Below are 26,780 nucleotides of genomic sequence, written 5' to 3'. Positions count from 1 at the left end.
TATTTTATTCAAAAAAGTTAAAATACAAAAGTTCAAAAAAACTTTTTACAAAAACAAAACAAGACACTTAAAAAGTGCTTTAAAAAAGGGCACAAACACATATATACATATTATCACCCCTAGTTGAATACTGATATATGTGTTGCAACAGTATTAGTTTCCACCCCTTGCGAAACAGATCCAGAAAGTTTTAAACATATAATTCTATTTGCAATAATTTGCTCACAATTATGCATTTTTACTTTGGTTAAAGTAACTTGGAGATGGGATTCTACAGGATTTCCAGCAAAAGGCAGGAAATGTTACTTATATTTTCTTACTATTCAGCAGGTAGAATCAATCAGTATCCATTCAAGATATATAACTGCTTTGAGCTGAATAATCCTCCTATATTGTTTATGCTACATGTTTATTTAATATCTAATGCAAAATGTATTGTGCCAAAAATAGGAAAAAATAATCATATGTTAGGGAGCATTTAACTAAATAGTTAGTGTAATCTACCCTATATAAGCAAATTGCATTGTCTAATGCAATTGAACTAATCCTGATATATTAGGAAGATCATATACTATTCCCATACAATAATATATATAAAGTATATACAGATAATATTGAAACACTTAATATACTGAAGATGTATTTACAATTCATGACAATTTCTAAATTATCAGTGATGTTTGATGTTTCTCAATGATTACTTTTTGAAGTAGATTAGAATCAAAGTAAAATATATTCACTGTAATCAAAATCAATTACATAGGAAAGTATAACTGAATTGTAGAATGTACTCAACTATTACTTGACAGAGTCAAATAACTAACATTATATTAAAGGTAAGAAAAGACGACAAAGCAGCACAGTGAGTTTTTCAACAGTAAACCAGAGGGATTCTTCACAATTTTTTCATGCATCCAGTTCATTTAGTGGAACAGTCCCATCAATAATGAAGAAAAGGTAAGTGAATTATAAGAATATAGCCACTTATTCATATTCCTGTTGAAGTAGGTTAATGGCTCTTCTAATGCAGCATGCTGTATAATAGTGGTCAGCTACATGCATTCAGGAAGCTTGCAAATATGGGTTCTCTTCCACATTTGCTATCTAGCATCTGATGTTTACAGAATGCTGCCCATGATTTAGAAGATAGTAATCAGTCATCAAGACTAGGACCCACTGATCCTCCATTAATGTGCTCAATTTCCTTTTCAACTATCTAAATCATTGACCAACTTGTTGACCAATGTTTTAAATCTCTCTGCATCTAGTTTTAATAGCTAACACAATATTCTTATACAATGAAAGAGGGGTACATCATTCCATGTATGATTTTCTAGATCCTATTATATTTTGGCTTACCTGCCTCCACACCAAGCTAAAAATTCTAAATCCTATTCTTCTATATTCTTAATCATTTGAGATTTTTCCTCTTTTTTTGCACCCATTCAGGTTTTGTTGGTTTTTTTAAAAAAAACAATGCTACTCTGCTCATTTCCTGCAGTTAACTAACTCAACTACTTCTTTAAAATCATGACAAAATATTAAACTATCATATCAGACCAAATAATAATAAAACGTAACAATAATTTATTAAATTTGTATGCCATCTGATTCTCTGTGACTATGGGTATAATAATAATAATAATAATAATTAATAATAATAATAATAATAATAATAATAATAATAATAATAATAATAATAATAATAATAATAATAAAGTTGGAAGGGACCTTAGAGGTCATCTAGTCCAACCCCCTGCTCAGGGAGGAAACCTTATAACATTTCAGGCAAATGGCTGTCCAGTCTCTTCTTAAAAACCTCCAGTGTTGGAGCATTCACCACCTCTGGAGGCAGGTTGTTCCACTGGTTAATTGTTCTAACTGTCAGGAAGTTTCTCCTTAGTTCTAGGTTGCTTCTCTCCTTGACTAGTTTCCATCCGTTGCTTCTTGTCCTGCCTTCAGGCGCTTTGGAGAACAGCTTGACTCCCTCTTCTTTGTGGCAGCCCCTGAGATATTGGAACACTGCTATCATGTCACCCCTCACCCTTCTCTTCATTAAACTACACATACCCAATTCCAGCAACCGTTCCCTATATGTTTTAGCCTCCAGCCCCCTAATCATCTTTGTTGCTCTTCTCTGTACCCTTTCTAGAGTCTCAACATCTTTTTTACATCGTGGTGACCAAAACTGGATGCAGTATTCCAGGTGTGGCCTTACCAAAGCATTGTAAAGTGGTATTAGTACTTCACTTGATCTTGATTCTATCCCTCTGTTAATGCAGCCTAGCACTGTGTTGGCTTTTTTGGCAGCTGCAGCACACTGCTGGCTCATATTGAAGTGATTGTCTACTAAGACTCCAAGATTTATTTATTTATTTATTTATTTATTAGTTTTTATAAACCGCCCTTCTCCCGAGGGACTCGGGGCGGTGTACAGAGGAAGGAAGGTATACAGATCGAACAATAAAAATAATAAGAAACACTAATGAACACAAACTGGGACCCCAATTAACGCTATCATGCCAGGCCAGCCTGCTGAAACAGGAAAGTTTTTAAGTCGCGACGGAAGGTACGGAGGTCAGGGGCCATCCGGATTTCTGTTGGTAAGGTGTTCCAGAGGGCTGGCGCACCCACTGAGAATGCCCTCCCCCTGGGGGCCACCAGCCGACATTCCTTGAGCGGTGGCACCCTGAGGAGGCCCTCTCTGTGGGAGCGCACAGGACGGTGGGGTGCTGACATCGGCAGAAGGTGCTCCCGAAGGTAGTCCGGACCCATGCCATGTAGGGCTTTGTAAGTCATCGTTAGCACCTTGAACTTCACACGGAAGGCAGCCGGAAGCCAGTGCAGCGCACGGAGGAGAGGTGTGATATGGGAGTATCGGGAGGCTCCCAAGAGTGTCCGTGCCGCCGCACTTTGCACCAGTTGAAGCTTCCGAGTGGATCTCAAGGGCAGCCCCATGTAGAGAGCGTTACAATAGTCTAGGCGAGATGTCACAAGGGCATGGGTGACTGTACGTAAGGAATCCAGGTCCAGATAAGGCCGTAGTTGGCGAATTAGTCGAACCCGGGAGAAGGCCCCCTTGGTCACAGCTCCAATGTGGTCTTCCAGGGAGAGCTGCGAGTCTAGGAGGACACCCAGGTTGCGGGCCCTATCAACAGGGGGAAGTAACTTGTCCCCAATGTTAAGCAGTGGGACGTTCTGAATCTCCTGGTTTCCCGGTACGTACAGCCATTCAGTCTTGTCCGGGTTCAGTTGAAGCCTGTTTCTCCCCATCCATTCCCGGACCGCTTTCAGGCAGCGGGACATCACGTCTAGGGCATCACTGATATTGTTTGGAGTTGAGATAAAAAGCTGGGTGTCATCAGCATACTGATGGTACCCTACTCCAAAACTGCGAATGATCTCACCCAGCGGTTTCATGTAGATGTTGAACAGGAGAGGCGAGAGGACCGACCCCTGAGGGACTCCGCAAGCGAGAGGCCTCGGGGTCGACCTCTGTCCCCCTGTCAGCACCGACTGCGAGCGACCCTGGAGAAAGGAGGAGAACCAACGCAGAACCGTGCCTCCCACTCCCAGTCCCCTGAGGCGTCGCAGCAAGATACCATGGTCGATGGTATCGAAAGCCGCCGAGAGGTCTAATAAGACTAGGACAGAGGAATGGCCCCTGTCCCGGGCTCTCCAGAGATCATTCATCAGAGCGACCAATGCCGTCTCCGTGCTGTAGCCCGGCCTGAAACCCGATTGGTACGGGTCTAGATAAACCGCTTCATCCAGGATCTGAGGAAGTTGGTGCGCCACCACGCTCTCAACAACCTTCGCAAGGAAGCGAAGATTGGAGACTGGACGAAAGTTATTCAAAGAGGATGGGTCCAAGGTGGGCTTCTTGAGGAGAGGTCTCACCACCGCCTCCTTCAAGGCGGTGGGGAAGTGACCCTCACTCAGAGAAGCAGAGATGACCGCTAGGAACCAGCCTCGTGTCGCCTCTCGAGCTGCATAGGCCAGCCAGGAAGGGCACGGGTCCAGTAAGCATGTGGAGGAGCTCAACCTTCTCATAATCCTGTCCACTTCCTTAGGAGTTACAGGATCAAATTCTTCCCAGATGACGTCGACAAGACTGTCCATGTCTTGTTCTTCCATCTCAGCCCAGTTGGAGTCCAGACCAGTTCGAATCCGAGCGATTTTATCCAGCAGATATTGACCAAATTCCTCGGCTCGACCCTGCAAGGGTTCCTCCCTCACCTCTTGGTTTAATAGGGAGCGAGTCACCCTGAACAAGGCAGCTGGGCGATTATCTGCGGACGCGATGAGGGTGGAAAAGTAGTTGGATTTTGCCACCCTTATCGCAGCGAGATAAGACCTGGTGAGGATTCTTAGTCGCAATCGGTCGGATTCGGATCGACTGGACCTCCAACGGCTCTCTAGGCCCCGTCTCCGACGCTTCATCTCCCGGAGCTCCTCGGTGAACCATGGGGCTCGCTGGGATCTGCGCCGGGTCAGAGGCCGCAAGGGTACAACTCGGTCCAGAGCCTCCGTGGCTGCCTTTTCCCAGGCTTCCACTAAGGCTTCCGCCGAGCTGTGAGCAGGGGGTGCATGCGAGTCCCTAAGCGCTGCCTGGAACTTATCAGGGTCCATTAGGCGCCTAGGGCGGTACCATCTGACTGGCACCGTGCACCCACGGTGGGGGGTGGCAAGGGGGAAGTCTAGCCGCAGGAGGTGGTGATCGGTCCATGACAGGGGCGTAACAGTTGTGGCACCCCCACCGACATCATCACGCCACCGTCCAGACAAGAACACCAAGTCTGGGTTGTGGCCTCTCTCATGAGTCGGCCCAGAAATTATTTGCAACAGGTCCATGGCCGTCATGGAAGCCATGAACTCCCGAGCCAGTTCGGACGATCCTCCCAGGGACGGTAGATTAAAGTCGCCCAAGACCATGAGTCTTGGGAATTCAACCACCAACTCTGAGAGGACATCGAGTAGCTCGGGTAGGGCCGCCGCTGCACGATTAGGTGGTAGGTACGCCAGCAGCAGACCCAGCTGCGCCCCTGGGCCGAATCTCAGTAGGAGAGACTCACACCCGACCATCTGAGGGACGGTGGTCTCTCGCGGGCTAAGGGATTCCCTGATGATAACTGCCACTCCCCCGCCCCTCCCATGAGCCCGGGGCTGGTGCAGTACCTGGAAACCTGGCGGGCAGAGGTCAACCAGAGGAACACCCCCCTCTGGGCCCAGCCAGGTTTCCGTGATGCAGGCCAGGTCCGCATGCTCACTCTCCAATAGGTCACGAATGAGGTGAGCTTTGTTGGCTGCGGACCTTGCATTCAGGTAGACCAGCCTCAGTATGGGAGGGTGCGCACCTTTGCTCCCGGGTCCTCCGGGGGAGAACAGAGGGTCGGAGCGTCTCACCGCCTTTACAGAGCGGAGATGACACTCCCGGTGACGATACGGCCCTCTGTCTGTGCACCTTCTGCCATTCCCCACCATCCTAGGGATGGGACGTTCGTCAGTACGCCACTGGGTGTTATCGGCGACTGGCCCTCGTTGTACGCCGTCGCGAACGGCCGTGGGCCTGGCATGCGTTATGGTGGCTGGAAGGTGTGCCTTTCCCGCGCAACCATAGTCTCCTCCCTCCCCCCTCCCTAACCCCACAAAAAACTTAGCTAAGAACTTAATCAGGGGCCTCTTGATGGGAATGTGCTGGAGGCCCCTGACCCTGCCCGGCCATCTCTCAGAGGCCCAGTGGTTGGGCCCGTCATCAAGATTGGATGTGATGAAGGCGGGTCGCACCCAGGAGAGTGGGGAACCCCTGAGGGCGTGCAGTGCTATGCTAGAGTATTGAACGGGCATAGTCACAGGTGGTTCCGGGAAGGCTGTCCCCTGGATGGTGAATTTGCAGGAGGGTCGAGCCGGGTAGGTGCGTATCTGGATCGTCGCCCTGCCACTGCCACTTGGCCGGGCGAACCCCCAGAAGCAGGCCACTCCTCATCCTCTCACGATGGGTTGTGTCTCTGCTTCCGGAGGTGGTCCAGAACGTACTCTGGGTGAGGCATACCCCATAGAGCTCTCACCACTATGGGGTAGCAGGTGTATGGCCCAGCCACTCTGCCACCGTGGCTAGCACCCAGGCCCGTTATGTCCTGTGGGGAGAGAATGGGCAAAGATGGGTGAGAATGGGCAGAAGGCAGGATGGAGGGATCCATTAATTGGCGTCAGCTCCGGTGGTTCAGCCGCCCCAAACAGTTCCCTCCCTGATCCTCTGGGCGTTGTTCCCGGCCGCAGTTCCATGGCCCCTATTGGTTGGGGACCGTCCAGAGCGTGGCATCTCAGAGGTACGGGAGACCCTGGTGTCATGCCCCTGGTGTTGCCGTCTCCGATCAAGATGTTTCGAGGAGGTGGGTCGGGCCGTCGCCTCCATTGTCCAGCGTCTCCTTTGGTGCGCATCTTTCGGAGGCACCGCCGTCCAGGGGCAGCCCACGGTGGTCGAGACGCCGCACCGCTGCTCTTACCGCCGAAGATGCCGCCGCCACCCGGGAGCCGGTCAGGGGCAGAGCAGAGCCTTCGGCCCCTCCTGTATGGCTGCGAGGGCTGCCGTGGTCCAGGGTTGTTGTGGTCCAGGGGCGGGTCTCTCACCTCCGGCGCCGCCGATGCCTCCGCCTCCGCCACCCGGCTGGTCCAGCTGGTCCGCGGCGTCTCCGCTGATAACCTGGAGACGCCGCCGTCGCCCGGGAGCCGGTGGGGGGGGGCCGGGGCAGAGCAGAGCCTCCGGCCCCTCCTGGATGGCTGCGACGGCTGCCGTGGTCCAGGGGCGGGTCTCTCACCTCCGGCGCCGCCGATGCCTTCGCCTCCGCCACCCAGCTGGTCCAGCTGGTGCCGCCGTCGCCCGGGAGCCGGTGGGGGGGGGCGGGGCAGAGCAGAGCCTCCGGCCCCTCCTGGATGGCTGCGACGGCTGCCGTGGTCCAGGGGCGGGTCTCTCACCTCCGGCGCCGCCGATGCCTTCGCCTCCGCCACCCAGCTGGTCCAGCTGGTCCGCGGCGTCTCCGCTGATAACCTGGAGACGCCGCCGTCGCCCGGGAGCCTGTGGGGGGGCCGGGGCAGAGCAGAGCCTCCGGCCCCTCCTCGATGGCCAGGGGGGGGGCCTGGAGGCGCCCCGCCGCCACCGCCATCGCCGTTGCCAGCGTCCCTGGATCCACGACCAGCCTGGGGGCTTGAAAAAAAATCGTTGCCGCAGCCGCTGCCATCCTTCCCGCCGGGGCCTCCGCCGCACAGCTGATCGGCGGAGGCGCCGCCCTTGCTCAGCAGTTGACAGCGGCAGAGGCAGGGCGGAGGGTGCTGGCTCCGTTATAACGGTCGCCAGCGGCCCAGGCGGCGGGGCAGGGGTGTCCTGGCACCCCTGCAGTTGTTCCGGGAGGCAGCGGGCGGCATAGTTACCCAGCTGTTTTGCCCGAAATTCTTGCCCCACCCCAGGGGTCCATTGACGTCCCTGGGGGGCTCCTGGGGGGACGCCTTACTGTTGGGGGCTACGGAGCTCTCCCCAGCGCGTCCGCCATCTTCGGAGCCGGCAAAAAAAAAAAAAAAAAAAAAAAAAAAAAAAAAAAGATCCCTCTCACAGTTACTACTATTGAGCAAGGTACCACCTATACTATACCTATGCATTTGATTTTTCCTGCCTAAATGTAGAACCTTACTTTTTTCACCATTGAATTTCATTTTGTTAGATAGTGCCCAGTGTTCGAGTCTGTCCAGATCCTTCTGTATCTTAAGCCTATCTTCTGGAGTATTGGCTATTCCTGCCAGCTTGGTGTCGTCTGCAAATTTGATGAGTTCCCCATCTATCCCCTCATCCAAATCATTAATGAAGATATTGAAGAGCACTGGGCCCAGAACAGAGCCCTGGGGCACCCCACTACACACTTCCTTCCATGTAGATGCAGTTCCATTGAGGACCACATGCTGAGTACGGCCTGTCAGCCAGCTACGAATCCATCTGGTGGTAATGCTGTCTAACCCACATTTTTCTATCTTATCAAGTAGTAGGTTGTGATCTACTTTATCAAATGCCTTACTGAAGTCCAAGTAAATTATATCTACAGCATTCCTCTGGTCCACTAGTTTTGTCACTTGGTCAAAGAATGCAATAAGATTTGTCTGGCATGATCTGTTTTTGACAAACCCATGTTGGCTTTTAGTAATGACTTTGTTTGCATCAAGGTGTTCGCTGATTTGTTGTTTGATTATCTTTTCCAGAATCTTCCCAGGTATTGAGGTCAGGCTGATAGGTCTGTAGTTTCCTGGATCTATTTTTTTTCCCTTTTTGGAAGATGGGAACTACATCAGCTCTCTTCCAGTCCTCTGGTAGTTCCCCAGTGCTCCAGGATCTTTGAAAAATATAGTTCAGTGGTTCTGAGATCACGTCTGCCAGTTCCTTGAGAACCTTGGGGTGTAATCCATCTGGTCCTGGTGATTTGAACTCGTCTAGGCTGGACAGGTGCTCACTTACCATTTTCTTGCCTATCTTAACTTGCGTTTCTATTCTGTTTTTTATGGCACTGGTTTGGGTAGGTTGGACTGTTTTTTCCCTTTGTGTAAAGACAGATGCAAAAAACGAATTAAATAGTTCTGCTTTCTCCCTGTTGCTTGTCACCTTCTTGCCACTTTCCCCCACTAATGGACCAATCATTTCCTTAACTTTTTTCTTGTTTTTTATATGTTGAAAGAAGCATTTTTTGTTATTTTTGACTTTGGTCGCAAGCCTTAGTTCATTTTGAGCCTTAGCTTTCCTCACTTCATCTCTGCAGGCACGGGCTATTTGCTGATATTCTGACTTAGTTATGTGCCCCTCTTTCCAATTCTTATACTTGTCCTTTTTATCTTTCAATTTATCAGAGAGTTCTTTATGCAGCCATGCTGGTTTCTTTTGAGAGCTGTTATTTTTCTTCTTTGTTGGTATTGTACTAGATTGGGCCTTTATTATCTCACTTTTCAAAATTTCCCAAGCTTCTTGAGTTGTTTTCCCCTTTAGGATTCTCATCCATGGAATTCTTCCTATGGTCTCTCTAAGTTTATTGAAATTAGCTCTTTTAAAGTCCAAGACTCTAGTTTGGCTGTGTTCTATTGCTAGTGCCTCCAGAATGTTGAATACCAATATTGCATGATCACTTCCCCCCAAGGTTCCTGTGGCTTTGACACCTTCTATCATTTCATCTCTGTTTGTGAGAATTAAATCCAATATGGCTAACCCCTAGTTCCCTTCTCTACTTTTTGGGAGAGAAAGTTGTCTGCTAGGTTTGTCAGGAATCTGTTTGATCTTCCACTTGGTGCAGAGTTTGTCTCCCAGTTGATATCAGGGTAATTAAAGTCCCCCATTACTATTGTGATGTGCTTCTTACATACCTTAGTTAGCTGACTAGCAAAAAGTTCATCAATTTCCACTGCTTGGTTGGGCGGCCTATAGTATACACCTATGGCAATGTCATTTTTTCCCCTTTTATATTGACCCAAATGCTTTCAAGTTTACAGTATTCGTCATTGTTGTGCTCTATTTCTGTAGAGATAAAGTTATTTCTTATATATAAAACAACTCCCCCTCCTCTTTTGTTTAGTCTGTTTCTTTTAAATAGTTTAAATCCCTCTAGCTGTGTGTTCCATTTGTAGGTTTCGTCCCACCATGTTTCCGTAATGGCAACAATATCATATCTGCCCTCATTTACCTGAATTTCTAGTTCACCCTGCTTACTGTTCATACTCTGTGCATTAGTGTATAGACATTTGAGTCCTTTATGACTGACCCTGTGTTTACTTGCTGCATAACTTGTGTGGTGCCTGGCTTCCCCTATTTTCTTAGATTGCCGGGGACAGTGATGTTCTGTATCAATTAACTCACTATCCCCATTATTTAGTTTAAATGTTCCTCCAAAAAAGCTGTGATTTTATTGCCAAGTAACTCAGTCCCTTTCTTGGATGGATGCAGACCATCTCTTTTATACATTTTTTCATTGGACCAGCTACAGACATCGTGACTAATATAACCAAAGCCTTCTCCTTTACACCACTCCTTTAGCCACATATTAAATTCTGCTATACGCTGGCCTTTTCCATTTTGCTCCTTATACACTGGTAAAACCTCTGAAAAAGTAAGCCTACAGCCTATTCTGCTAAGTTCCTGCCCCAAGCTCTGGAAATCATTCTGTACAGAGAGTACATCTTTTTGGGACAGATCATTAGTGCCAAGATGTACAATAGCCTCCACATCGCAGTCCTTGCTGGCATACTTGATTATTTTAGAAATACGCTTCTTGTCCCTACTGGCAGTAGCACCTGGAAGACACCTGACCTCTTTCAAAACCTCTGTGTCCTTTCCTAAATTTACATCCCTTATAACTGAATCACCAACCAGAAGGTGGCTTCTCTTTTTGGATGCTCATAACAATCTAACAAATTACAATAAAATTGGCAAACTATACAAGATGGCAAGCCAATCTTATACCTTAAGTCTAAGACTTATAACTTGCAAAAGGATAAATACAGTGTCCCTTTTTTAAATTTGATGATGATTTTGTTAATGTGTTCGATGGTGATTTTGTCAATGATTTATTAAACTTATATGCCACCTGGCTCTTGATAGCTGTGAGCAGCTCATAACAATCAAACAGATTACAATAAAATCAGATCTCACTCTTCATCATCAAATGTCTGTGTAAAAAGCCAGTTACTTATAACTAATAAAATATTAAGGATCTTAAATATTAACTTGCAAAACTATAAATACAGTATCCTTGTTGAGGTTTAGCAACAAAGTTGTATTAAGATAACTTCTTTATTCATTAATTTCAGGGATGGTCAGATATGGTTTTGGGAAAAGGAGCCTAATAAAATGCTCATACTATTGGGGAAAATTTTCATATTTGCATTTACTTGGGCTGTTGGAGGAATTTTAAAGCGAGAGGAAGAACATGAAGGTGAAACTCTCATTGATATAAACACTAGCCAAGATGAACTTGCACATGTAACATCTGACTTCAATTACCTTGTTCGTGATTTATTTGAAAAAAAACCACCTACTAGTAAGTTCTAAATTTTTACTGCTTTCACAATATAGTTATTGTATATATTCCAATTGCATTAATTAAATAAATATTTATATTAAGTAACAAATTAATGGAACAGGAAAGCGTCAAAGATATTTTATATTTCAATGAAAGTGAACTACATGGTTTGGATTCCAAAATAATGAAGTTGACAAATATATCAACTTATCTATATTTTTATGTATATATACGTATGTAAGTAGTATCTATATGACTATAGATTTTTAATACAGAAGAGATTCCAACTGAATAAACTAGTTTAGAAACAGAAGACATGCAGAACAATGGAAAAGTCGGATGTTTCATATAAGACAGGGGTCTTCAAACTTGGCCCTTTTATGACTTGTGGACTTCAACTCCCAGAATTCCTCAGCCAGCATGGCTGGCTGAGGAATTCTGGGAGTTGAAGTCCACAAGTCATAAAAGGGCCAAGTTTGAAGACCCCTGATATAAGAGGACCTGGGATTCAATTTCTTTTTATACAAAGATATTAATAGAGCAGGGGAAAAGCCTTGGAAGTTGCTGCTTGTCAGCATAGACTAATTTAGTTAAATTAGCATTACTGCAATTATGAATGCACAGATGAGAAATCTACCAATTAGCAACAGAACCATTAATATAAACAGTGCTTTTTTTCTATTAAAAAAAGGTGCCAGAACACTCATCTTGTTAATCTTTTATTTATATAATTTTATTTATATATTTATTTATATAATTAAATATATATATATTCGATTCTTAATGCATCTTTCAGGCATTCACCAAATAAACTAGAATTTGTTGTGAGCATCTCCTTAAATACAAACAGCTCATAAGCCGGACTTACCTATATTAGCAACCACATTATTAATGGCTTGTACATACCATTTTAAAGATATGATCACATTGGTTCAAGTGAATGAGATGCTCCTATAACCCAAAATGCATGCTATTAATTCATCCCTGCCAAAATAGTTATTTTCATCAGACTTAGTTCATGATGAACTTAGAACACTTAAGTTCTGTTTTATCAAATTATTAGTGGTGAAAAATTGTGGAATAGCTCCCCCATGTTTATATATTGCAGGTGGGTATAGTAAAGATGGAATATTTTTTTTGTCTACTTGGAAAATGATGTGTTGCACTTTAATACAGGAGGAGACAACTTTTGCATATATAGTATGACATATATTGAGTTCCTTTTGGAAGGACTAGCAGTGGGAGATAATAGATGTCTAATACAAGTGCATATGCTGCCTTCAACATATATGTGCTTAATTGATAGAGTCATGTTACTGACAAGATAATGAATTGCAAAGAAATTGTTATTAATACATAAGTTAAACATTTTGTTTCTATTTCTTTACAACTGCTGATAAAAAATGGCCTGGCTATATTCAAATTATACACACAAGAGAACAGGCTTAGGTGAGAGAGAAAGTGTTACAATTCAATCTGTTTATGAATATAAATGAATATGTCCATAATTGCCCAGTGTATTTTAACAATGATATAGAACTGCGCTATGACGAGCTTACAATTTACATTTCTTATTCTCTGGGAATTAATGACAGAAAGAAAATGGATTGAAAAAAGTAGATGCAAAGGTAACATTAGATAAATATGAGAAAATATAGTTAATTAATTAATTAATTAAGTAATTAATTAATTATTGGGACTTATATGCCGCCCTATCTCCCGAAGGACTCAGGGTGGCTAACAACAATAAAACACAATAATACAAATGTTAAAAAAAAGATTAAACTAACAAGCCCCAATGATAAAATATTAAAAACATTTTTTTAAAAAAAAAACCCTATCGTCAGTCCAGGTCAGCCTGATGGAAAAGAAATGTTTTGAGGTCGCGAGATTCAGGGCCATCCGGAGCTCAAGAGGAAGCTGATTCCACAGGGCAGGCGCTCCCACAGACAAGGCCCTCCCCCTGGGGGTCGCCAGCCAACATTGTCTAGCCGACGGCACCCTGAGGAGGCCCTCCCTGTGTGAGCGCACCGGGCGATGGGGAGTCATTTCTGGCAGCAGACGGTCCTGCATATCCTTAAGTAATTTATGAAAAAATGCTTAAGAGTACCACTTCAGATAGACGTACAAAAACTGCAAGAATCCAGAAAGCCACTAAAATAGTAGCCATGAGACACAGTTCCTGGCTGAGGGAGTAAAGGAGACTATCTTTTAGAAAGCTAACTTTCACTCTCAGTGGCCATTGAGGACCACCTCCTGAGCTTGGAGCTAAGTAGGGTCAAATCTAGTTAGTGCTTAGATGGCTGACTGTCAGGAAATCTCAGAGATGTAAGTTAGATTGGAAAGTTGGGGGTGGGGACCTAAGGACACCATAAAGGAGACAATGCAAACCAGTTATACACTGTTGCAAAAATAAAGGCTACCCAGATGTCTCCGTGAAATGAACAAGAGAGGATTTTAACTGAAGAAAAGTTTACCTTGCTAATCTCGCATGATTCTAAAATTAGATCGGGCCAATGTAATCATGCCCTGGTGCAAGCTAACAACCAGCAGCAGCCTGCAACCTGCCTAAATGCAGGGATCCAACAACGGACAGGCATGGCCAGTGTCATAATTCACAGGACCCTTAATGGGCCTTCCCCTCCCCCCAGGCCCTCTTCCTTCACACCTGCTGCTAAGCCGTGGCTCAGGCGGCCTCGCCTGCCTCCTCTGAACTTTGCTTGCAGCCAACACCGCAGCAGCAGCTCCCTCTCCGGAAGGAGAACAAAGAAAGACCCTATTGGCTTTCAAAAGCCAATAGAGAGAGTAGCACAGCTTGTGCAAAAGTTCAAAAAATCTGTCAAAAAAAAGGTGCCGGAACGCCGTTCTGAGCATTCTATGAGGAAAAAAGCCTTGAATATAAATGTATTTTGATTTGTTTAAAAAAGGAAAATTTTGAAGCATACTTGTAGAGTTGTGAGTTTACAGTTGTGTCTTTTCTTTATATGCTTTTTTGCCTAAAAGAATGCTAATCTGAGCACACTTTTGCCTTTCTTCCCAGGCACATAGGCACAACAGACATGCTCTTAGATTCTTCTCCTGCTACTATAGCAAGCTAGATATTAAGCTTTGCCTAGCACAGTCATATATTCCCTAAATACTGTATAATCTTTTTTTGTTGTAACACTATAATAATTATGTTGTGTTCTAAATAGTTTTGTTTGCTCAGGTCAGACTCCTGCTCTCAGGAATGTTCACATGCACACACTGAATATTTCACCTCCAACAATCTGAAGGGGAGCTGTGTTTTAGCTTGCTGAGGCATAAGTACAGCTACTTAGCAGGATCTAAGATCCAGGTTTATTTAATCCCATTCCCCATGCTTTAAATTTACATACCGTACATTCAAGCCAGTGCAGGGAGTGAGTAGGGTAGAGTTATATGACAGAAACATATCTGCTATACACTTTATAGAAAATATGCACTATTCACCCATTAATTTTACACTATTTATGTAATAAAACCTGTCTTTCGCTTTTTGAACTTTCAGATATTCAGCTGCCATCTGGAGATAAAACTGTTTTTGATTATTTTGTGGATTTACAAACAGGAGAATTTGAACCATGGGGACATTTAGTTCCTAGCACGCAATTCCTTATCCAGAAAGGTGAGTATAGTTATAGTTGCTTTATGTTATTACCGGTAAATTATTTTGAAAGTCCTGGAAAACATTTAATAAATTTAGAGTTTAGAAACACACATATTTCTATGAGATGAAGTTTGGGAGGAGAACAGTACTAATATATTCAGAAATAAATTCAATGCTAGATGCTGAGGCCTAACTATAGAAATTAAAGCATAATACTGTATGATTGAGAATAGATTCCTACACATACAAGTAAATTTTGAGCCATTAAGAGCTGAAAATATCATTGTGATCACCTCTAAAAAGAAACTGTGATACAAGTCTTTTCCATTCACAGACAGCCATTATCACTTCAATAAACATAGGTTCCTCACAAAGGCTCAATATCACCTAATTCTAATTAGTACATTTTAGCAGGATTTATATAATTTATCCATCCACTTCTATTTATATGTACTTGCTATCATTTCTCCCGCCTGTTCAGCGGCTGGAAGATTAAAAGGCAATATTAAAAGACAATTATTTTCTTGTAGTCTTGAATGTCATAGCCTAATTGATTTTTGCAAGCTAAAATGTTATATCCCTCATCTGTTTATCTTTTTTTGTCTATTTGTTATTTATACTATTTTAAGAAATTTTGATATTTTAAAATAATTATTGTAATCTTTTAAACTTTAGAGACATCAGATCTTTCTGATTCTGATAATAACATGTTAGAAAATCAAGAAAAGAAAATGGAGGCCTCTGCATTTATTCCCAATATTGATACAATTCGTCACAGTTTCCTAGCAAGTCTTCTTTTATTGTCAAAACATCCAGTACTGATTATAGGTATGATCATATTTAAATATTAAAAAACAAAATAGACTCTATCTTGCATTTAACTATAGGATTACTCTTATATAATATTTTCATTGTATTATTTAAAAGCCCAGTCATAAAAATAACTATAAAACTCTTGTGCAGGTAAGTTAAAATGACCATAAAAATCACTGAAATGTTTAAACAAATCTAAGAACTGTAAAACGTAGTATTTTGAATTATCTGAGAATAGTTGGAATGTAATTGCTATTTTCAACACATGGAAAATTAAGATTGCCAAAAAAACAAACAACCCCTGGCTAATTTCTATGCCAGATCTGAACTATGCAGTCCAAGAGTTGTAAGCATATAACACAGTTATGAAGCATTTAATCTAGTCAATTTAAATTCCATTTATTTACAAGCTATATTTATACCTTCTAGATTTCTTGGGAACCTTTCCTCCTCCCAGTAAGATAGGGGCTTGAATTGCTCTTCTTGGGCCTATTGATATTGTCAAGAGAATTGTTATATATAATTCTTATAATTCTTAGTTATTGAGTTATAGAGGTGATTTAGGAAGATAGAATTATTTTTTTAAAATATAGTAGACAATGTATTATGGAAAAATCAACACAAGTTGAACCAATATCTAGCCTAGTTTGAAATATGACTGATAATAATAATTTTAATTATTAGCTTTAGTTTTTAACAATTTAATTATTTGTATTAAAATATCATTTCATTATTTTAGAACACTTTAATTATTGTTATTATGAGTTTTAATATTGTACAACTTTATTTAATTAAAGGGTACCTTGCATAAAATTTACTTGCCACAAAGAGCAAACTAATAATGCAACAAGTTGTTGGATCAATTTGCTTACTTATGGGCCTGTAATAACATGTCCCTAGTCTTCCAGTATCTACTTTACTCAATCTTTGGGACAAAAATACTTAAATACTTCAGGAAGTATCAAAACACCACTATTTGTTGCTCCCCTTTTCAGTCTGTTTAGATTTGTTTTTCTTTCAGTGAAGATGACAAGGGTTAAACATTCTCTGTTTGTAATGTATTGGGATTTTTACTTGAACTGATTCATGTGTCTGTTTGAATGCTGCTTAAAGTTGCTCAATGGTGTGTCTGTGTAACGGTCACTGACTAAGCCAGACTTGTTGTCTCCAAGAAGATCATTGGTTGATTTGGGGCGGGAATGTGTTCCTTTAAACCTATTAGCCTCTGCCTAGTGGCCAACCATATAAGTAGCTGCGCAGCAGCCTCTGTTTCAATTCTGTTCCTGTTTGCCTCAATAAAGCATGTTCCTGTTTGCAACCTTCTGTCTCGCTTATTGCCTGCAAAGAACTGGCTACACAACACTGTTGATATCTAAAGTTCTAGAATGACCTCCTTTTAAATACTGCCATGTACTGTTCTTTCCAAACTACATGAGAAATAATACTATCCAATCTCCCTCAGATTATAAATTGTACTATTTTATAATATGCCAGAATGTCCTTATATTAGGTACATAGTTCCCTATATTAAGCTTAGTCATATCTTACATTTCACTTTTCATAAGTGAAAAAAGTTTTCACTTACTTTTTAAAAAAGTATCCTTTGTACTGATCCTTCATATTTAGATTGGAAGATTATGTCATTTAACTTTATAGAATAATATGAGCATGTTTGAAGTAAAACTGGTTGTCTGCATGGCATACTGATTAAAAGTTGCCAGAAGTAATCAATTGTCTCCTTATTGTTTATATCTTTTCTATTTTACCATCAAGTATTATGTAAAAAAGCTTGACTGACCAAAGCCTAAATGAATGGTGGAAATTAACATCTATAGACCTATTTTAGGACAAACATGGCGGGTGATAGGTGTAAGAACTTTAGATAGAAGAAGAATAAATGATAAAGTATATGAATTAAATTAAAGAAATAAAAGATTATAAGTATGTTATTTGCTAAGGAATATGATGTATTGGATCTGAATGAAAATAACCTGATCTTGAAAGGTGGAGCTAAAACATCCCTTTTACATCCGTTAATCTTTAATACCATTAAGAACATCTGCCTATCCCTTGGGATAGGATTCAATAGGTGGATAAAAAAAATCTAAGTCCAGTCTATCTAGTTGATTGTGCAATGAACCACCATCATCATCATAATTTATGAAATTTGTAGGCCACATGGTTCTCAGTGACTCTGGGCAGTTTGCAACAATAATAAAATACAATAAAAGCTAAAGATAAAGCATGGCAAACATAATGAAATGAAGGGTCTCATTCTCCCTTGCTAAAGACTTGGTGAATGGTGGCTGATCTTCATAGATTTTCTAAACAACAAAAGAGTGGAGTCCATCCAGATTTTGAGAGAATCTCATTCCATAAGGCAGACACTGCTACATACAACATGCATTTCTGGGGTCCTGCTAGATGGCATTGTTTTATCAAAGGAATCTGGCATGTGCCAATCCTGCAGGCTCAGATTGGCCAGGCAGATGCTATGGGAGACAAGCAGTCCCTCAAACAACTAGTCCAAGTAGGGCTTCATAAGTAATAACCAGCAAAATTGAATTGCACCCAATGAAGAAAACCAGTGCAGTTCACGAAGCACAGGTGCTACATGATTATAATGAAGAATCGCCATTACTGCTTGTGCCTCCACATGCTGGACTAATTGAATTTTTCAGGTGATCTTTAAAGCCAGCCCAATGTAGAGTATATTACAGTAGTCAAACTGTGAGATGACTAGGGCATCAGTGACTGTCTGAAGGCCCCAATCTAGAAAAGGGCTCAATTGGTGCACCAGATGGCACATAATCTTTTCTGGTCCAGCTGAATATGCTCTTCAACCAGGACCTTCAAGTCCAGGAAAACCCTCAAACTGCATATCAACCTTGAAGGGGAAATTTCTAGCTCATCCAAGATAAATGATGGAATATGGCTCAAACATCAACAGCTTATATTGCACAATAAATGCACAAAATATAGTGCATACGTTAAAAATACATAATACAATTATAGTGTGTACAATATTAATGTCCCCTTAGTAATTCTTGTTAGAATAGTTTTCAGTTAAAATAATTTTGGTGTTTCTTTTGTTGAAATTTATTTTCTTAATTACAAATTACAAATTAATTACAAATCCAGCTGAATGTTTTTATTAATTGAAATTACAAATTTTATAATTTCTTCACCTCCATTATAATGATAGAAGCCTGATAGTCTGTTCTACAATTTTTAGGAGACCCTGGCAGTGGAAAGACCACTATGATAGATAATATGCTTGGAAGACTTCAGAAAGATGGCTTAAATATAAGGAAAAAAACAATATTAGGAGAGGTCTTTTACTATAACCAAACTAAAATAACAAGGTAACTGCTAATAAACTTAGAGGGTAATTCAAGCTCTTTCTTGAATATATTGATCCTAAGTATTTCAGCAATACCTGACTAGTATGTCAGTAGTAAAACAAAAGTGAGGATATCTCTTTTCTTCCCAGTGTCATTTTTTAATAGATTCTGGTTTGGGGTTATGGTAGAGGGCTGGAAAAGTTTTGAAACCTTTATATCTACATCTCCAGTGTCCAGGTTTTTTTCCTCCTGTTCTGATATATGACTTTTCTACTCAGGGGGAAGAGTCACTGTGCTTCTCTAAAGCTAAATCACAGTTGGTCAGGTCTGTCTCATGTGACACAGTGTATTTTCTTTGAATAAAGTTAAGGTTGATGACTTATCTATATAAATAAATTAACAATAGTAAAGTAATAATAGATACAAATTTAATGTACTGGAAAATAACTCCAGTATACTGTATAACTGGAGTAATAACTCCAACCAAATTTTTGTTTGATGATTTTATGACAGAACTGGCAAACTTTATTAATTTGTGTTTTCTTCATTCTGTATTTATGTTTTACTGTCTAGCTTGATGAGGAACTACAGTACATTGAAGACAGATCAGTTTCGTGGCTCTTGGAAAACACATTCTTCAACCAAAGAATTACGTATGTCATTTATTTTAAAAATGTTTTAGGGTTAGATTTTGTTTTGAATGAGGATATATTAAATTTTAAAAAATAAGTTCTTAAAGTCCAAATAATACCTAATGCTAAATGCTGAAATTACATCTTTAATAAAAAAGAACCTACTAAAGAGATTAATATTGGACAAATTTAAAAGAAAGTAAAAGTTAAAAAATGGTTCCATACAATAGCCAAGAATTTTATTCCTTTGACTTTATTTCATTTTTTATATGCATCTGGGTTTCTTTGCCTTAGGATAAAAGGTAAAGGTAAAGGTTCCCCCACACATGCATGCTAGTCGTTTCCAACTCTAGGGGCCGGTGCTCATCTCCGTTTCAAAGCCGAAGAGCCAGCGCTTGTCCGAGGACGTCTCTGTGGTCATGTGGCCGGCATGACTAGACACCAAAGGCTCGTGGAACGCTGTTACCTTCCCACCGTAGTGGTCCCTATTTTTCTACTTGCATTTTTATGTGCTTTCGAACTGCTAGGTTGGCAGAAGCTGGGACGAGTAACAGGCGCTCATTCTGTTACGTGGCACTCAGGATTCGACCTGCCAAACTGCCGACCTTCTGATCGGCAAGCTCAGCGTCCTAACCCACTGAGCCACCGCGTCCTTAGGATACCACTGCCTTATTCTTAAAGTTGAGAATCTTGAAGTAGATTTATGACTGGCACAGAGTACATTTATCTATTGAATTTTTAATTGATTCTATTATTTTGCTTTGTGCAAACTAACTTATTTTATAGCTTTGTTGAGAAGTGACTGCCCTTTGAATCTTTCTACCATTTCAGAATGCAAATTTTAATAAATTTGTTCTGAGTACATATACATATACACTTCTGTATAAACCAGTCTTAACACGACTGAGAATTGAGCTCATCCTGAAATGGTTTTTAGCTTTACTTCTGTTGTTTAAGAAAAAAATAATATCCAAAAGGTATTCTAACAAGGAATTCTATATAGTTATATCAACAAAAGTATTACACTCAGTCGTGTTAACCAGGAAAATCAGATCAGTAGCACTTAAATTGCCTTAAATGCAATAATAACGCAGGTAAAGTTTGCTGGCTCAAAATGCCTGTTTTCTATTTGATTCTGATTTTACTGCAGCTGTTATGTAGTAACAGTTATAAATTATACTACAGCTAATTTTTCCTTGATTTTTTTTTAAATGTATGAATATAGTAAATTAGGAGTATGGAAAAATATAACCCCCAAAAAGGTTAAATATTATGTAAAATTCTAACAATTCAATTTGTTAAAGTTTCAGCTCTGAGCTCAGTAAGAGAGGATTCTGATGTAGAAGAACCATCTTCAGGGCCTATCATTTGTAAATTACAATTAGGTGCTCATACAACTGCAGCACAAACGAAGAGTTTGATCACGCAGAAATTAATACTGAAAAGTAAAGATGTCATGGGTGCTCCACAATCTAAGCAAGTAAGAATTTTAATGAAAGCTTATCTGTAACACACATACATAAAAAGCAGTTTATTCAGTCTTCATTTCAAAGAGAATCGATTTGATCCACAATATATTAACCTTTTAAAGGTTTCAAGAATCTCAAATATTCATGGCCTCTAGAGGTCCAAAGTAAAATACAAAGCAAAAATTTACATTTCAGAAAGTTGCCAAATCTCAGAAAATTTCAGGTGAGATCTTGCAAAATTTAATGATCTTAGGAAACTTTTAAGGCCATTTTAAAGAACAGCCTATTTTTAGGTGCCCATTGCTCAAAAGGATGCTGATCTAGAGCAAGGCTTTTCAACCAGTGGTACGGGTACCACCTATGGTACATTGGCACCTGGCAACTGGTATGTGACCATCCTAAAGAAGTGATAGCGGAGGAGGAAAATGAGCTGAACTGGTGGCAGCACTGCACAAGCCTGAGCGAGAGATGGCTGGAGCTGCAGGGCTGTCAGGGCTCAGCAGAAGCACCAGGATCAGCACTTCTTCGGGGCTGTCAGGGCTCAGTGGAAGCACTGGAGCTCAGCACTGATCCTGGCACTTCTGAGCCCAGAAGAAGTTCCGATCAGCTGGAATGTTACAACATATCCAGGGTCTTGTGATTTACATTCAGATGCTTGGCAACTGATTCATATTTATGACGGTCACAGTGTCCCAGGATCATGTAAAGTGACCAAAACCTGCTGCAACCACCCAGCAGACAGGGGGAATAAAAACCAAACACCCCCACTCCACCCCCGGTGCCAATCCTCAACAGAAATGCTCACAACAATGAAAACTTCAGAGAGGAGGAAGAGCGCCACCGGGCGGGCAGGCAGGTGTCTTGCTCGGCTGTGGCTTGGGGGGGCACTTTTTTCACTGCCATTGTAACTTCAAATAGTCACTAAGCAAACTGTTGTAAGTCGAGGACTACCTGTACTTCATCACTTTTTTCCTTTTTTTTTTGTTCATCAAGTTTTTGACACCTTGCTAGGTGACTGGTGGTACTCGGATGTTGCCATATCCTAAAAGTGGTACAGTGGGTGAAAAGGTTGAAAAGCCCTGATCTAGAGTCCACTTTTTGAGAGCTAGTTCTCAGTGCCATTGATGAATATTCAGTTGATCTGGAGTAAAGGCAACTTTTTTTTTCTTTGTATTAAAAAATGTGCATGAATAAAGCATAGGAAAAAGAGGATCTTTTAATAATGAGCATTCTCATTCACTGAATTTGATGATTACTACTCTTACTGGATTAGGAGCCACTAAAACTTTAGAGAAAAAAACAAATTAATTCCACTGCTACTGATTTTCTGTCTATCCCTTCCTTCCTTCCTTCCTTCCTTCCTTCCTTCCTTCCTTCCTTCCTTCCTTCCTTCCTTCCTTCCTTCCTTCCTTCCTTCCTTCCTTCCATCTATTTTTCTATTATCTATCTATTTTTTTAGCAGATAAAACCCCAGCAAAACAATTCTCTAACTGCTTTAAGATCATGCTGCTTAAATTCAGTGACAAAATAGACTTTTTGACTAATGAAATCCTGACTTTAAAAAAATATGAATAAATGGAAGTTTGAGGTATTTTAGAGACAAACCATTTTCATCCTTATTCCCCACCACAGCAAAAAAAAGGCTAAAATTATGCCACTGGAATTTGTCAGCAAAATTTAGCAATGCAATTTGGACTCCTTTAAAATTGTATTTTGAGTATTGTATTGGTAGGAATTGTAGTGGGAGTACACTGGGAGTAGTATTGCTTCTATTATCATTTTTAAATCCCTATATTAATAGTCTTCATTTAGCAACTGCAATTGGAACTGGCAATTCAGTCAACAAGTGAAGCAGTCACTAATTGAAACCACAACTGTGCTTATGATCTTACTTCAATTCCCTTTGCTTTATAAACCTGCAAAGGTCATAAATGTGAGGATTGGTCATAAAGTTACTTTTCCATCATAAAGTTACTTTTTCATCACTGTTGTAACTGCTAAATGAGATAGTTGCCAAACAAGAATTACATTTAAAATCACTAAAAGCCACAAAAAAGTACCAAAGGTTTCAAACATCCTCCTTTACTGACAGCATCAGAAAGTATTTGGCTCACAAGAAGCAAGTTGTGTTCTCCAGCCTAGAACAAATTGTCTATCTCTGTGTTACACAGAAAGGAACTGAGGAAAAAAACAGGAAAAGAGTTATACAAAATGAACAAGACCCATCCCACCACCAAAAAACAATTTTTAGATGAGAGAGAAGGAAATGGGTTACAATTTCCTGACAGTTAGAACAATTAACCAGTGGAACAACCTGCCTCCAGAAGTGGTGAATGCTCCAACACTGGAAGTTTTTAAGAAGAGACTGGCCAGCCATTTGTCTGAAATGGTATATGGTTTCCTGCCTGAGCAGGGGGTTGGACTAGATGACCTCCAAGGTCCCTTCCAACTTATTATTATTATTAATTGGGCATATTTTTCAATATTTCTAGGCATTTGCTCAATTATATTACAAGCTGCATCTGGAAAAATGAACAAGAAATGGATGTGCTGAATTTGTTCCATTAGTGGTGGAAAATGAAATAGAACAGGGACTTCCAGTTTGTCATCACAGTGCCGCAGATGTAGGAAGACAAGCTCTGTCTTCCACATCTCAATTTGTTCCGCTTGGGGACACTGGAAAGGGTCGAAAGTCGCTCTGTAGGGGCAACAAGCAAGGAGGGGACCCCCGTTTGATTGCAGGAGGACAGTGGCCCTTCCATTTGATCTGGGGAAGCCCTCCAAACCAGCGGGGGAAAGACTGGCCATACCAATATGGCTGGTCATTAAGCTGCTGACAGCCAAAGTCAAAAGTACCACCAAGCAACTTTAAAGCAATGCAGATGAAACTGGGTGAGACCTGATCCTCTCTTTAAGATTTTAAATATTCTTTTCCTGTAAAAGCTGCCCAAAGTATTTTTCCCCTATGAGGAGAGAGGGAAGGGAATTTTTACACCACCCCCCTAAGAAAAGTGGTGACTAACTACCCAGGGGAAAGAGAGCAACTATAAAAACAATTTTAATCTAATTGGATGTATATTTTTTGAAACTTGGGGACTAACAATGTTACTTTTCTCATTGGAGACATTTTTTTAAAAAATTTTTTTTAAAAATAAGATGTGAAAAACCACCATATAAATTTTGGATTTAAAAAGCTTAAAACGCTGTTGGTGACATCTTGTGGTGAAGTATGGTATTACAATTTGTTATTGCCTAAAAGTGTTTTGTCCCAGCCTATGTACATCCTTGTTAAATGCACAAGGACAAAACCCCTTTTGCCAAGTAGGCTGGAGACTCAGAAGAAAACAAACCACTTAATATTGGTAACAAACCTGCCAAATGGTCCAAGAACAAAGGCAACAAAATACAATCCAAATGGAGAAAATTGTCCACACGAAACACAATGCAAAACAGAATTATTCACCAGCAATACCAACAGAACATGACCTCATGAAATACTTTGCAACGGTTGCCCTCAGCAACCAGCACTGCCCACACATTCCCTTTTTGTAATTCAGTCCTCAAGGCATGGCTTCTCAATGCCTTCTCCCCCTCCCCCAGAGTCACCCCATTGTCTCTGTCTGGCCTGCTCTCCTGTCCTGTCTTCATTTGCAGGGGTCTCTCATGTCCTCCAGCTGTGCATCCTCCGAGTCCGACCCAGCCTCCCCACACAGCTGCGTCTCATCCTGAGCATGAGTGGAAGGGCCAGTCTTGGAGCTCATCAGAGCCTTCCTCTGACTTCGATGGCTCCTCAGACCCCTCCTCCTCCTCCTCAGATTCCCCAGACTCAGCTGCCAGGATCACAGGCTGGCACGGAATCACATCAAAAAGAGACTTGGCTTGAAGCCCAGACTTTAGATAAAATTTCTTTGACCTTGACAGCTACCACCTGTGAAATACCCAGCTGCAAAGAAGGAACTTCTGGGTGGCATATCTAGCATGCTGGGACTATGAATGTAAACTTTTACTGACTCTCAGAGCTACAGTATACTTGGGGAATTGCTTTCCTATTTCTTTACATGAGAAGCATATGTTATTATACGAGATGATGGAACACCTTGGACTATAAACTCTTACTTGATAACAATTCCAACTATAAAGACCACCTATAACGCATGAAATAGATGTCCCATACCCAGCTACAAAAGAAAAAATATTATTTTTAATGTTTCATTCTAAAGTCTGCAACTTAACATACTATTAAGAGAATATGGATGAAGACCAGGAAAGAATCCTTTCCATGTTGAAATCAATATATGAAACCATCCTTTCAGCTTGTGACAAAATAAGCAACATGAAGGAAAAAGATGCCAGCTTAAATATACAAACCCAGATCTTGACTACAACCAACGAACTAACAATGCAGAAAATAACAGGAAAATTGGAACAACTAAACACCAAGACAGAGGACCCAATTGATCAACAGAACCAGCCAATGGAAAAATCAGAAAAGGGAATGACAACATTGAAACTGGAAAACACGTTTTACAAATATCAAAAGAAATTTGAGGAAAAGCAAGAAGAACAGACTGAATTGAAGATAAACCTATCAGGACAATTGTGGGAAACTGGAATAAAAGAGAGGCAATCTAATAAATACAAATGGCCTCATTCTTCCAAAAAACCTTCAATAAATGGTCTTTTTATTTCAAATAATATATATAATAATAGAGGGAGAACTATTTGATGATTCAAAGGCACTGACATGGAAGGTTAACTGGCAAAGGAAGAAACCCAGAATAAGGCTGAAGAAAATAATGGCTTTGATTTATTAGAGAGGATATTATATTACTAATTAGAGGATTGAATATGGTGGAAAATAGATAACTTTTAGAAAATAAAGTAACATTATAATTGAATATCTAAGATGTGTAATAAGACTGTTAGATTTTGGTACAAAAAGGGAAAAGGGAGAAGTTGAGATAAGGGAAATTTTAATCACCTAACAAAATATTTGGAAATCATAAATAACAGTATTTTTTCCTTTTCTTTGAATATTGATGGCAAATTAAAGTTTATATATAGGCTAAAAAGTATTGATAAATGTAACAAAAATGTTTTACTTAGTTGAAAATAAGAATTTTATTTGCCCACTATGAGATAACAGGTATAACTAGAAAAAGAGAGGGGGTATTTGAACTTCCAATATTAGACCTAAACTAAAAACATTATGTATATTACTGAATTGGTTAACCCAGACAACACATATAATGGTTTTGACTTATTAGAGGGGATACTGTATTATTAATTGGATGATTTAACATAGGGGAAAATAGATAACTTTTAGAAAACAGAACAAGATTATAATCAAATAGATAAGATGTGTATTTAGAATATTAGATTTTGTTATGAAAAGGGAAAAAGGAAAAAGTTGAGATAAGGGAAACTTTGGTCTCCTAAATATAAAACACTTGGAAATCATAAATAACAAAAGTTAATTTGAGTATTGATGGGAAATTTATTTTATTTATTTTTATTTTATTACATTTATATACCGCCCTTTCCCAAAGGACTCAGGGCGGTTTACAGGGTAATTAGAAACAAAATACAAAAGTTAAAAACAAATTTAAAAATTATATTCGTCCCTGTGTAAGTAAAACCCCAGTTAAAGTTAAAATTAAAACTAAAATTAAAATACTCAGCCTGGGCCAGAGAGCTCGAAGAGCCAGGTCTTCAGGTCCCGGCGGAATGAACGGAGGTCGGGGGCAGTCCTAAGCTCCACTGGCAGCTGGTTCCAAAGGGCAGGCGCACCCACTGAGAAGGCCCTATCCCTGGGTGTCATCTGCCGGCAATCTCTTACCGGTGGCACCCTG

The 26,780-nt window shown here is 40.9% G+C and overlaps 1 protein-coding gene across 1 annotated transcript in view; it reads left to right on the top strand.

Annotated features, from left to right (window-relative positions):
* DNAH14 (dynein axonemal heavy chain 14) overlaps positions 1-26,780 on the top strand; it is a gene marked incomplete at both ends in the record, with an annotated part of 201,873 nt that overhangs the window by 90,011 nt on the left and 85,082 nt on the right. Inside the window, 7 exons of the mRNA XM_081312799.1 lie at positions 837-957; positions 10,831-11,060; positions 14,572-14,688; positions 15,346-15,498; positions 18,719-18,848; positions 19,401-19,480; positions 20,764-20,939. Coding sequence (XP_081168925.1) covers positions 837-957; positions 10,831-11,060; positions 14,572-14,688; positions 15,346-15,498; positions 18,719-18,848; positions 19,401-19,480; positions 20,764-20,939 — 1,007 coding nt within the window. The remainder of the gene's footprint in view (positions 1-836; positions 958-10,830; positions 11,061-14,571; positions 14,689-15,345; positions 15,499-18,718; positions 18,849-19,400; positions 19,481-20,763; positions 20,940-26,780) is intronic.

Source organism: Vipera berus, assembly GCF_964194415.1.
Source record: "Vipera berus genome assembly, chromosome: 1".
Lineage (NCBI taxonomy): Eukaryota > Metazoa > Chordata > Lepidosauria > Squamata > Viperidae > Vipera > Vipera berus.
Note: the sequence above shows the minus strand (reverse complement) of the source record. Positions and strands in the feature narration are given on the sequence as shown.